The 14,255-nt window shown below is 37.4% G+C and overlaps 1 protein-coding gene and 1 pseudogene across 1 annotated transcript in view; both read left to right on the forward strand.

Moving 5' to 3' along the window:
* Positions 1 to 180: 180 nt before the first annotated feature.
* Positions 181 to 3,373, forward strand: LOC127452885 (B-cell antigen receptor complex-associated protein alpha chain-like; annotated as a pseudogene).
* Positions 3,374 to 3,698: 325 nt separating this feature from the next.
* The window catches only part of LOC127452857 (transmembrane protein 145-like), a 113,559-nt gene continuing 103,002 nt past the window's right edge, over positions 3,699 to 14,255 (forward strand). Inside the window, exon 1 of the mRNA XM_051718652.1 lies at positions 3,699 to 3,947. Coding sequence (XP_051574612.1) covers positions 3,860 to 3,947 — 88 coding nt within the window. The 5' untranslated portion in view covers positions 3,699 to 3,859. The remainder of the gene's footprint in view (positions 3,948 to 14,255) is intronic.

A 14,255-nucleotide genomic window follows, 5' to 3' on the forward strand; every position in this document is an offset into this window, starting at 1 on the left:
TACTATCTGAGAAAAAGATAATAAAGTGTGTGTATACCAAATTGAGAAGTGTGTGGTGTAGATGATACCGGATAGAAAGACAATCATTCAAACGATACATTTGCAGAAGTGTCAGAATTGTCTTGATGCTGTTGAGCAGCAGTATATTCTGTTAAGAGTTTATCTGGTGTATTAGAAAAGATGGAGTTCAGATTGGTCTTTTTCTTGTATTTCTGGGCAGGTAAGTATCAATCTATATCTAATGTGTATGTAGCAATGTTTGTATGCAAAGTGTTAACATTTTGTCAGCATTCATGTTGATGCTAATCTGGCCTCACTTGATGCACAACATTTTATATTGAAATCTAAATGCTTTTTAGAAAGTGTATTATCACAAATTGGTTAAGAAGATTTATGTTTTATCTTCTACAAAAGAATTAAGAATGTAAAGTCTGGACTTAAGTGAAGCTGATCTCCTCTCAGAGCAGCTGTTGCAATTCTCATCTTATTGCAACCAACATGTAAAAACATATTTTACCAGTGTGTATTTAATTTATAACAGTATAATTGAATTTTATACAGTAGCTTCTACCAGTACGATTACAAGTCTTGCCCATACAGCATTTTGTGGGTGGGAAGTAATGATACTAAAAGATTAAAACATGCTGATATCATGTGGACTGAAATGACTTACCATTGAGGATAGATTAAAGCTTTATGTTAAACTGCTTTTACATAAGAGGTTTTTAATAACTTATGTGTGAATCTTAAAGAACAGCATGAGGAAACCCCTTAATGCTCAAGTTAAAGAGAACATGACAACAGACCGTGTTACAGACTGCTTGAAATTTCAATACTGTTCTGCTGTTGTGCCACAGTTACTTATAGAGAAACCAACTGAAATATTATTCAAACTACTCTTCTGTGCCTCTTTGTTTTGTCCTTTGCATAAGCTGTTGCCAATGGTAATCAAGCAGAGCTGAAACTGGAGGCAGATCAGCCATTTCTGCATTTTCCTGTCGCCCATGAAGCCAAAATCCAGTGCTGCTTCCGTTGGAAGGAGAACCTCAGTGTCAGCTGGACTGTGAATACTTACACCATCAATGTGCCACATTACCCAGATTTGTAAATCTGTCAGAGAAGGTGGTTGCTGAGCAAATGCCTGAAGAAAATGGAATCAAATGCCATCTATTGGTTCTGAAGAACGTCCATCTCCATGACACAGGCCTGTACCAATGTTACCTGAATCACAGCTCTCATCGCATTGCCATCTTTACTCATGGCACCTTCCTCCAAGTCTACGGTGAGTCAGATCACAGTTATACACTGAAGCATAATACATTTCTTGTCATTAAGGCTGAAACATTTTTAGACAACAAACCTTTCATAAGGCCAAGATTCTACTCAAATGTGTTGCGGGCACTTGGTCTAACATAAATAAATATATAAGTATAAATATAAAGTGCATTGTATAGATATGCAACCTATAAAGTAAACAATGCATGCACTCAAGCTATTTGAAAAGCCACATTGTGAAACCAATAATCCACACAATTCAGTTTGCTAAGTTTAGCAAACACAAATAACCTGTTCAATGGCATTAACTCAAATTCCACTCCATGCTAAGTTTGTGTTACTTAACTCTCCTTATAAATCCTCAGGCATAAGTTGTCAATTGAACAAATATTGTAAGCGACTCAATTAATGTCTTCTAAAGTGACACGATCACTTTTGGTGTAATAAAGATCAATATTTAAGTACTTTTTAACTAAATCATTGCGTCAGCAGTGGAATGCACCCACACCCGAAAGAGCAGCGCTGTTTACAGCTGAGTAGAAGGAACACTGTTCAGAAGCTTAGTTGGTTTTGGTTTAAATCTGTTTTTGTATCTGATTGTTTACTGACAATGGTGTGTTTGTGTGCTTATCCTATATGTCTCAGCTGAGAGAAGAACATGAGATTACATCCATAACATGCCAACGCAAATACGTCACAAGAGACCGAGTGAACTCGGCGCTCTCGTGAATGTGCATACTGCTGCTGACTGGAAGTGATTATTTATAGTATAAAAGTACTCAAATATTGATATTTTTCGCACCAATAGCGATCATTTCAATTTATAAGACATTAATTTAACCACTGGAGACGTATGGATGATGTTTATGCTGACTATCTGTGATTTTTGGAGCTTCAAAAGTCTGATCACCATTCACTTGCATTTTAAGGACCTACTGAGCTGAGATATATTTCTATTTTTCTTCAGATGTGTTCTGCAGAAGAATCCCAGAAACTGGGATGGCATAAGGGTGAGTAAATGATGACATTTTTGGGTGAACTATCCCCTTAAATAGCACTTTATGCCTCTCCGACTCAATAGCACTGATTTATCAGAGATCCATCTAAGAAATATACTTTTATGGGCAGCATAAGTAAGAAAATTTCACAATTTCCTTATTGGAGTGCCTTTCACCTTATTGGCAGGACCCCAATAAAAGACATTGGATTTCAGGTCAAACAGTGTTATGAGATTTGGTCTCCTACAGAACTGTACCCTGTATGTCTCATCACTTTTCTTTCATTAGAACCCTTGCACAAGACCCTGAACCTCAGTGAAAGTGTCAAGAACAGCATCATTACAGCTGAGGGAGTATTGCTGCTGCTATGCGTGCTGATCCCTGGCACCATGCTCCTTTGCAAGGTCAGACACACCTCTTTGTGACTGAATATGCACTTCAAAACAGTCTAGGTGTGCTCCATACATCATATAAATGCACCATGCACAATAATAAATCATGATACAAATAGATCAAGTGATTCAGTAGTGATCGTAGGCATAGATTTACTGGATCCCTCCAATAATAGCTTAATTATCATTAGATGATGCATTGCTGATCTGCAGCAGGGATAACTGGACTAGCAAATAATGCACATTGTTGTGATACAACCCAGTTTCATAGTTTTCAACTTTATTCTTCCAGTCAAAGAGACTGAATCAACTGGAGAGAAAGAGAGGAAGGGAGGAGGAGAATATCTATGAGGTATGTCTATTCCCACTTTATTTTGTTTTTTTATATACAGTATATTCCCAACATGCTGTTCATTTAAGAAAGAGACATTCACATATCTGTCCACAGGGTCTGAACTTGGATGACTGCAACTCAGTATACCATAAAATTCAACACTCCCAAATGCAAGGCCCTTATCAGGACGTAGCTAACTGTGGAGATGATATTCAGCTGGAGAAGCCCTAGCTGGAGCTAAAGAGACAGGGAAAGGAACAATATTAAAGATGAGAGGACAAATTTAGGATAAGTAGGAAGTGAAATAACAGGTGTTTAGGTGTCAGATTTTATAATTTCAGAATTTTGTAAGCCTGTTGTCAGTATACAGTATGTCTTTGCCTCTATATAAGCTTGTTTGTGTTCTGCAGGGATGGATATCAATGTTTTGTGCTTTAGTGTTTTATTTCTGCTAAATATTTCGATGTGTCACTTTTTAAGGGTGCCCTGAAAAGGAGTCATTTGTTCAAAACAAATACATTTAAAACTGAATCAAAAGCTTAAATGTACAATTATTTGACTGTGTTCTTTGCACATGTACAATACAGTTCCAGTGATGAAAGCAGACTTATGACTTAGCATACAGGTTTGCAGTAGACTTTTATGTCATTTGTTTTGTACGTCACACACGCTGTTGGAGCGTCACTTAACCAAATATGGGAAAAAATAATGGGCGGTTCTATAAAATAGGACAAATGTGATAGGTTTATTGAGCTTTTTCTGGCGTATTATTGGATATAGATGTTAGTGTGGGCGTGGCCGTCTGCAAGGTATGTCCAGACAGAACAGAGGAGGGAGGTAATGATTCGTGTTTGAGGAAGATGGCGTCGGCAGAGGAGACTGGGAGCGGTGTTCTTGAAAAAGCTGTAAATAGAGGGCGTTCATCAAAACACAAAGAGGGCCCAATAGGTATTTAATCCTTTCATAACCTTAACAGCTTCTTTTTGTGGCGAGCAGCCGCTTGTAAATGCTTGTCGCGCTCCCTTCGAGTTCCAGAACTGTCAAACAATAGATTAAAGCCCGGCTGCTTACTGTACATTAATACAGTTACATTGTAGCACAGTGAACTGTTATTTCTAAAATTTAACATTGTTACATTTAAAAGGTTTGGGCAGATTTTCTCTCAAGACGGGTTGTAGTTGCACTGACACAGGCTTTCTTTGAACCCACAGGTTTTAATGGTTTTTAATGATGTGTTGTGCAATACATCGGCTACAGAAACTGTATCGCTGTAAGCTGCGGTGACAGCTGTCGGTATCAGAACCAGAATCAGCTTTATTGCCAAATATGCTTACACATACAAGGAATTTGTCTTGGTGACAGGAGCTTCCAGTGTACGACAATACAAAAACAGCAGCAAGACATAGATAATAATAAAAAATAATTATACACATACGTACATACATACATACATACGTAGTGCAAATCTAATACAAATCTGTTATCTGTTATGTACAGTGCAAAATACAAATCTGTTATGTACAGTGCAAATGATTTTTTTTTCAGAGGAATAAAACGGCAGAAGAGGTTGGATGTGTTGGATAAATATATAAAAGACTAAACTGTGTATTGCACATAGTTATTGCTCAATGGGGCTATTTAACTGTTCCTGAGATGGATAGCCTGAGGGAAAAAACTGTTCCTGTGCCTGACGGTTCTGGTGTTCAGAGCTCTGAAGCGTCGGCCAGAAGGCAACAGTTCAAAAAGGTAATGGGCAGGGTGAGTGGGGTCCAGAGTGATTTTTCCAGCCTTTTTCCTCACTCTGGAAGTGTATAGTTCTTGAAGGGGGGTGGGGCAGGGGGCAACCAATAATCCTCTCAGCAGTCCGAATTGTCCTTTGTAGTCTTCTGATGTCTGAATTCGTAGCTGAACCAAACCAGACAGTTACTGAAGTGCAGAAAACAGACTCGATGACTGCTGAGTAGAACTGTATCAGCAGCGCCTGTGGCAGGTTGAATTTCCTCAGCTGGCGAAGGAAGTACAACCTCTGCTGGGCCTTTTTCACAATGGAGTCAATGTGGGTCTCCTACTTCAGGTCCTGTGAGATGGTAGTGCCCAGGAACCTGAATGACTCCACTGCTGCCACAGTGCTGTTTAGAATGTTGAGGGGGGTCAGTGTTGGGGTTTTTAGTTCTTAGTGCTCTTAAAATTCTCTCATCATTTACTCACCCTCATGCCATCCCAGATGTGAATGACTTTCATTCTTCTGCAGAACAGAAATTAGTTTTTTTTTTTTTTATAAGAATATTTCAGCTCTGTTGGTCCATTCAATGCAAGTGAATGGTGACCAAAAATTGAAGCTACAAAAAGCATATAAAGGCAGCATAAATGTAATCCATACGACTCCAGTGGTTTAATCCATGTCTTCTGAACTGGTTTTTAGTGAGAACAGAACAAAATGTAACTCCTTTTTCTCTATAAATCTTGACATAAGCAGTCTCCTTTGCGATCATGATTTCAAGATTACACTTCATAGCGCCATCTAGAATGCTGCCAGAGCCCTTCTGTCATGGGGAGTCTACAAGGTTAGCAAAACAATGTGTAACGCAGAGGAGACCAGAGGCTGTTTTTTTAATGGATGTCAATGGAGGAGATGCTTAAGTGTGCTGAATAAACTGCTTTTGTGAGGAAACAGCACATCACTTAAAAGTGCACTCAGTAACTTTTTGATTGTGTCATCTTGGACTTGATGATACCTAGTGGTGTGGATGCAGCATCATTCAAAGTCAATAGATTTCAGTTACAGATGCCATTGTAGAAATTCACTATTCACAATCAGCCATGATTTATTTAATCCAAGAGTGCAAGTGTCCAGTGGTTACTGAGATTAAGTGTAGTATTCTGCTGGTCATGTGATTCTAAAATGGCAGCCCCCATGAGGCAGGTTTCCTGTGAAATGTCCATCTGGGGGCGCCAAAAGCGAGTAAAATGGTGTTGTATTCAGATGAGGTTTTAAGGTGAATTTTAGATTGATGTTTTTAAAACATTACCTAAAACTTTTGCCTGAACCTATCCAATAGTGTTTTAAAATGTAAATGAGACATTTAAAAAAGACGTCCTTACCAAATCAATGTCAATTGTTTTAAAATATAAATGAGATGTAAAAAAAGACATCCTACTTAATCAATGCCTAACCCTAACCGTGTTTTAAACTGTAGAAGCAAAATGAAAAAGCACATTTTCTATGACTCTGTCATGTTACATGTCAGCTTGAGGTCATGGTTGGACTTGAACAATGGTCCTTTGTCTCTAAGTCCAATGCCAGTGCCCTATCAGGTGAGCTAACATGCAAGCTATTCATGTTGGAATAAGTGTATATACACTGGCTGCCAAAAGTTTGGAATAATGAACAGATTTTGCTATTATGGAAAGAAATTGGTACTTTTATTCACCAAAGTGGTATTTTACTGATCGTAATATATAGTCGGGACATTAATAACATGAAAAATTACTATAACAATTTGACATTTTTAATCTACTTCAGAGAGTTCTCATCAAAAAATCTTCCACGTCCAGCAATGACAGCTTTGCAGATCCTTGGCATTCTAGCTGTCAGTTTGTCCAGATTCTCAGGTGATATTTCACTCCACGCTTCCTGTCTTGTCGGGCACTTCTCACACACCTTACAGTCTAGCTGATCCCACAAAAGCTCAATGGGTTTAAGATCCATAACACTCTTTTCAATTATCTGTTGTCCAATGTCTGTGTTTCTTTGCCCACTCTAACCTTCTCAAAAGTGGCTTTTTTGTTGCAATTCTTCCCGTAAGGCCTGCACCCCTAAGTCTTCTCTTTACTGTTGTACATGAAACTGGTGTTGAGTGGGTAGAATTCAATGAAGCTGTCAGCTGAGGACATGTGAGGCGTGTATTTCTCAAACTAGAGACTCTGATGTACTTATTGTTTACTCTTGTACTCTTGTTTAGTTGTACATCTGGCCTTCCACATCTCTTTCTGTCGTTGTTAGAGCCAGTTGTCCTTTGTCTTTGAAGACTGTATGTACACCTTTGTATGAAATCTTTTTTTTGGCAATTTCAAGCACTGTATATCCTTCATTCCTCAAAACAATGATTGACTGATGAGTTTCTAGAGAAAGCTGTTTCTTTTTTGCCATTTTTGACCTAATATTGACCTTAAGACATGCCAGTTTATTGCATACTGTGGCAACTCAAAAACAAACACAAAGACAACATTAAGCTTCATTTAACGAACCAAATAGTGTTCAACTGTGTTTGATATAATGGCAAGTGATTTTCTAGTACCAAATTAGCAATTTAGCATGATTACTCAAGGATAAGGTGTTGGAGTGATGGCTGCTGGAAATGGGGCCAGTTTTCAAATAGTGATGGTGCTGTTTATTTACATCAGTAATGTCCTGACTACACATTGTGATCAGTTGAATGCCACTTTGGTGAATTAAAGTACCAATTTCCTTCCGAAACAGCAAAATCTATACATTATTTCAACATTTTGGCCACCAGTGTATGTAGGTGGGACTATAATACAAGCATTCAAATATATAGCTTTTCAAAAGATGCGTTACAGTAAAAGTGTGTTGATATCATAAAATAGCAGGGTCTGAGTAATAGAGAGAAATATAAGTATTTATAAAGTCATAATGAGCCATTAAAGTCAAGATTTGAGTGTAAGTGAATGAAACACAGTTGTTGTAGCACCTCTAGTGTTTATGTCACCTGGAAACGTAATGTAATATAGAGTCACGTTTTCACTATGAGACCAGATTGCCTCATCTCATGTAAGTGGTCATGATTTTATTAATTTGTTTCAAAATTACAATTCATTTCTTTAGGAGTAAACTTCTTGAATTGGTAAAAAATTACTGAGTGCACCTTTTAATGAACTGACCATCTGCTCGCTAATCTTCAGCATGTTTTAAACTAAACATTCCTTTTGGAATGAACAATGTGGGAAATTTACTAAGATAAAATTGCTGTTTTGTTAGAGAAGACACTGACAAATTTTGCTGCAGGTAGGTGTCAGTTTACGCCCCATTCATTTGTATGGTATCTGCAAACGATGACTTACAGTCGTAACTCGCTAGTTGACTGTTATGCTCGCTCCTATGGTAAAAACGCAGAGGTTGTCATCTCGGTATAGAAGACCTTTGGCTCTGCACATGCATCAAACATTAGGAAGTGTAATCTAGCTTGAAATCATAATTGTGCCTAGAGATTGCAGTGGCAAAATGTACAGTGAAAAAGGAGTTATAATTTGGTTTTCCTGACCCAAAATCAATTCGATTGCTTCCAAAGAAATGGATTGCACCTCTTGAGTCTTATGGATTACTTTAATGCTGCCTTTATCTACTTTTTGGAGCTTCAAATGTCTGACCACCATTCACTTGCATTGTTTGGACCAGCAGAGCTGAGACGAGCTTCTAAAAATCTTTGTTTTCAGCAGAAGAAAGAAAATCATACACATCTGGAATGACATGAGGGTGAGTAAATGATGAGAATTTTCATTTTTGGGTGAACTGTTCCTTTAGGATATTAAGTGCAAGTACTGTAAAGTCTATTATTAATGGGTATCACAGGAAGAAAAAAACATTCTTGAAGCCAGTATGCTTTTGACCTTATGTAAAGGTATATAGTTTGCCCAACATGAATCATTTTATTCTCCTTCATGTTGTTCCAAACCCTTATGACTACAAAAGTAGATGTTTAGTAGAATCTTAGCCTCAGTCATCATGCACTTTCTTTATATAAAGAATTTATATGAATAGTGACTGAGTCTAACATTGTATCTTACATCTCCTTTTTTTTGTTCCACAGAAGAAAGAAAATTGTATGGCTTTGGAATAGTAATGTCAAAAGTACCAGTACTTCAGTGTTTTCGATACTAAAATAAAAAAAGATGTCATGATACCAGTGTTTCTGCAGTACCAGTAGTACTGAGCACCAGCTCGATTCGGTGTCCACACTCTGCCTGACACACAACTGCCTACAAGTGCTCACACAAATTTGCTGTGGTAGAAGTTTTTGAGTCAACAGTACACTGATCCAGTTGCAGCAGTTCTTGAGTTACTGACTGAACTGAGAACTGCCTCTTTCAGACATGTCCGAAGAACTGACGAGTGAGCTGCTGATACTATGACTGTGCGTGTATAGAGGATTTGAATGAGAGGGCGAAATTTAAGTTCAGTACTTGTCAGTCATATTTAACGTGCAGGACTGAATGAAACACTGAATGACAATAAACACATGTCTTGTTATAACCTAATTGAAAAAAAGGAATAGTTTACAATATATGCTTACATATGGCTTTATTTGAATGTGTTTGAGCATGTATACATGATTTCAGGATGTTGGAATTATGTGCTAGTTACATTATTATGTCATGACTTAAAATAAATACTGAATTGTTTTTTTAAACCAGTTCATTGAAACATAACTTATAAAGGACCGGTTCGCTGAAATGAATCGGTCTTCCTATCATTACCATGAAGCATGAAGCACCAGCAGACTACATTTTTATAATTAAATTGATGCATTTTGCACTTTAATAATCACATTGGGCCATACAACCAACTGCATATCCGGAGGTGTGACGCTAACATCAAAAACACACAGAAACTGAAAAATCTTCATGTCAAAAAAAGATTGATTCAACATGCAACAGAAATACTTTATATTAATACTGTATAGTAAAATGTAATATTCACTGTAAAAATAATAATTATAATAAAAAATAACTGTTATTAATAATAAATATTAATAAGTACTAATAGTGCTGTTTTATGGGATAAAAGTTTTGATCAGTGTAATTTTCATATACAGTGATGCTAAATGGATGCAATGTATGTTGAAAAGAAATTGTTCTATTTTCTTTTGATTAAAGTTTTATGAATTCATCTTATTAGACACCATGTTGATGATGAAATTGAATTTAACTTCAAAACAAGGAATTCAGGAAAACAGGATTTGGGAAACAATAAAACATTTCAAAAGGCCCCACTTAAAAAAAAAAAAAAAAAATGAAGCAATGTTTGCTTATTTGAAAAACACTAAAAGGAAACATGCAATTGTTTTAATGTATTATTTTTTAACTTATTTAAATAGGATACAAGAGGGGGCCTGGTTAGCTCAGCGAGTATTGACACAGGACTCCAGGGGTGTTAGCCAGATTTCGAATCCAGGGCGTGCTGAGTTACTCAAGCCAGGTCTCCTAAGCAACCAAATTGGCCCGGTTGCTAGGGAGGGTAGAGTCAAATGGGTAACCTCCTCGTGGTCGCTATAATGTGTGGTTCTCGCTCTCAGTGTGGCGCGTGGTGAGTTGTGCGTGGATGCCGCTGAGAATATCGTGAGCCTCCACACGCTCTACATCTCCACGGTAACTTGCTCAACAAGCCACGTGATAAGACGCGTGGATTGTTGGTCTCAGACGCGGAGGCAACTGAGATTCGTCCTCCACCACCCGGATTGAGGCGAGTCACTATGCCACCACGAGGACTTAGAGCACATTGGGAATTCCAAATTGGGGAGAAAAAAAAATAGGATACAAGAGTGTGTTATAGCATATTACACATTTTTGCTGTGGTATCGAAATTGGTATCGGGAATCGTGAAATTTTACTGGTACCAGTACCAACTGAGATTTTGGTATCATTTTTGTGTGAATTACCCCTTTAAGAGTAGCTAATTAAACTGTTGTCAAAGCACTGGGATTGTACCACAGTGCCACTGAGATGGTGCAATGGAATGTGCTCTTGTTCCCTGTGTTGCAACGACCAGCACGGCACTGGCTGTTTGCGTTCAGGTTTCACCAAGACCTCTGCCTTGTCCAGAGGCTCAGTGTGACTTTGAGAGGATTTGTTGTCTGAATTCCTTACTCAGCCTTTGGCAAGTCTTGAGGTTAAAAGGGAATTTGGAAAGTGACTGTATGAATGTTTTAGTCCTGTACATTTTTATTTTGATCAATGATCTCATCAGGATTTTTACATTATGTATGTGTTGGTAAGTTGTTTACTCATGTTTGGATGAGAGCGAGGGGAAACTCTTCAAAGATGTTGGGGCCAGGGCATTGTTTTTCTCTTCCTGTTGAGATGGTTTGACCACATTTACAAAGTACTCTGGGACAAAGGTCTGCTCAGGGCCTTTCATTCTTACTGCCAAGGGAATTAATAAAGGATGTGGTCCTGAAAATATGTAGAATGAAGAGAGAAAATTCAAGTCTGTTCTCTGATCATTTTTAACACACTCTCGTAAGATGCATCCATATAGCGCCTTTTTTGCCTGTGCTATCAAAACGTCCTCCTTGCATGGTCCTTTGCCTTCATCACCAAAACTTCAGCATTTGTCTGTATTTTAAATGTCACTGATGCTGTAATCAACTCATTTGAGAGGACCTTAATACTATACCCAAGGCAACATTTTAAAATTAAATGATTTGAAAATTCAGTCATCAGTTTCTTATCGTTTGGTGTATTTTTGCTTATTTGCTCATTGTTTTGTTTGCCATTGGAAACAAAGGGAATTTTCAGAATGTTCAGAGTTGCATCTAAAAGAATAAGAAAAGCACCTAAAAATTATCATTTAAAAAATCCACGCTATTTGTGTTCTGTAATCTGGATCTTTCGATGCCGTGTGATGGCTTTGTATGAGGAACCGATCCAAATTTAAACCTCTAGGCAGCAATCAGCGTCCCCATCCGCCGTACTACTCAAATCTCACTATCATTTAAACATAAAAAAATTGTTGCCTCAACAAGCGTTACGACAACTTTGACATCAGTGATGTCAAATGTCACTGGCTCTTGTGTATCTTGTTACTGCTAGCAACATCCTTATTTTTGTGTGTACAGTATATTTTTTATAAAGATATGGAAGATTTACAGCGATTAAAACCTTCAGTTTCACTCTGTTCCTTAAACAGAGATATCATCGGACTTTGAATACAGCATGAATGGTTTGAAATACTATTATAGTGCTTTATATATATATATATAATAATTTTTGGAATAAATTATTGCGACCGTGTTTAGGGGTGCGGTTGGGTTAGGAGATCTAAAATATTGTTTCTAACATACTTAACCAACATATTTATAAGTTTAATGAAACATAGTGCAGATAGCCCATGACGGAATTGCTGAACTGAGGTGAGAAAGAAATGACAAGGACATTTCTTCTCAAGGAAGCTGCTACGGTAACCGTCTTCATCTTGAGAATGCCCTGTCAAAGTTTAGTTTTTTTTTCTCTCAATGTCCCAATTAATAGAAATGTGTGGTCTTTGGCCCTTGAGTACATTGCAAAATGCACCTACGTAAGATTACTGTAAATGCCTTTTGTAGCTTATGCTAAAAATAAGCTAGGTTTGTACAATGTATGAAAAATTCAGATTTTTCAGCAGCTAATCTCCAGTAATGTAATTTTGTAACCCCAATAGTGCAGACAGACATTATACAGGAGCAGTTTGACACAGCTTTCACAAACTATTTCTAAAGATTTCTATTATTTGAAGGAAAAGCATGTTTTGTTTTGTTTTTTATACTGTGAAAACAGTTGTGACAGTTGAACATTTAAAATAAGTTCCCAGTTCTAGCTAGGTGAGAATTCATTTAAAAGCACTGTGGACATTCATTGCTATTTCAGTCCATATATCTCGTGTGTGTGAGTCATTATTTTAACACTTCATATGTTGCATATTTTTGTAGGGCTTTACTGGTTGTTTAGATCAGTGTTACTATCAGAAATAATTAATAATTATTTCTGTAGTTATTAATCAATATTTAAATTAATTAATTGGATCTAACTCATTAAAACCTCATATAGGACTCTAAGTTTGGTTATTAGCAATAATTAATAATTATCAAAGATAATTACTAATTATTAAAATCAATAGAACATTGATGAGAATCAATGTTAGCTTTTTTTTAATCCTTTAAAATCAACACTTATCAATTGTTAACATCGATGAAACATTAAAATTAACACTAGCTTATTGATCATTCTAATTCAATCAAAGATAATTATCAATTATCAAAAATCAATAGAATATTAATAAGGATTAACATTGACGGGGCACCACCCTGAAATCAGGGACTAATAACCGAATATTAAAACAGTCTCAATATTAGATTGTTTTCTTAGGAAAATCGACATCCGAAGAATATCGATTTTCGAATAAAAAAACAATGAATGAAGGTTTGAATCCGAGCACTGACATCCCGTCAGCACGACACAGGCGTATGCAAAACAAACCAAAACACTTCTCTTTGTAATATAAATAAAGTTTATTTATGCAGTAATATCAATTAATAATTAATACAATGCAGTCAATAAACTTCCGACTTACAACTACAAACTAAACAGTGATATGATTAGATATGGAAATAAAAATAATCCTATGACACATAAGGTGTGTGTGTGTCAGTGTGGTTAGTGAGAGAGAGAGAGAGATTATTAAGTGACAGCCCGAAAGCTGATTTCGCGATAGCTGGAGATGAAGCAGCCGTGTTCATCACTCAGAGACGCGGTTTTACGAGCGGGGCTCGTAAAAGTCCCTTGTTATTTGACTCTTTAATGGATGAACTCAGTTGCTGTCTCACCCGCGATGGCGAAAATGCACAACAGTCCAATTTGGTTGGACTACAATACAGCAAAACAAATTCGTGATAATTAATACCCTGAGTATTAATAATGAGCGGACATGGCGGTCCGTAAACTGTACAAGCAAAAAAACCTTGAAACACAAGAATAACACACTATAATATTCTATCTCTGCCTAGACGTAACCTCTTACTTGAATCGCATGAGGACACAGGTAGAATGTGTTTTCCTCCATCCTTTAACTTTGACCCGGTTCCTTGAGGCTCGTGTGATGACGAGAGGTCGTTTCCTCGTGCTGTCGGCGGGCGGTACGGCTGTTGATTCTCAGAGGGTGGTACGGCTGTTGATTCTCGGCGGGCTGGCGGAGAACTCAGAAATGTCGACTTGATTGAAGATGGAAGAGAAATCTTTAATCTCTTCACTTCTGTAGGCCAACGGATGAAGATGCGAATTGCTCGGCGGTCTCCTTCGGATCCGTTAGAGTGTTTGGTTGAACACAGGGTAATCTCAACTCGTCCAGCGAGATGGAGATTGTATGGCTACAGTTTCAAGTCGGACATTACTTCCTTATGCCATGAGGTTACACCGGAGAGCAGCAAAAAGCTACGTCCGTATTCGGTGAACGAAGTCGCCGGAAGCGAAATCTTTAAGCATTTC

This window comes from Myxocyprinus asiaticus, chromosome 15 (genome assembly GCF_019703515.2).
Source record: "Myxocyprinus asiaticus isolate MX2 ecotype Aquarium Trade chromosome 15, UBuf_Myxa_2, whole genome shotgun sequence".
In the NCBI taxonomy this organism is placed as follows: Eukaryota; Metazoa; Chordata; class Actinopteri; order Cypriniformes; family Catostomidae; genus Myxocyprinus; species Myxocyprinus asiaticus.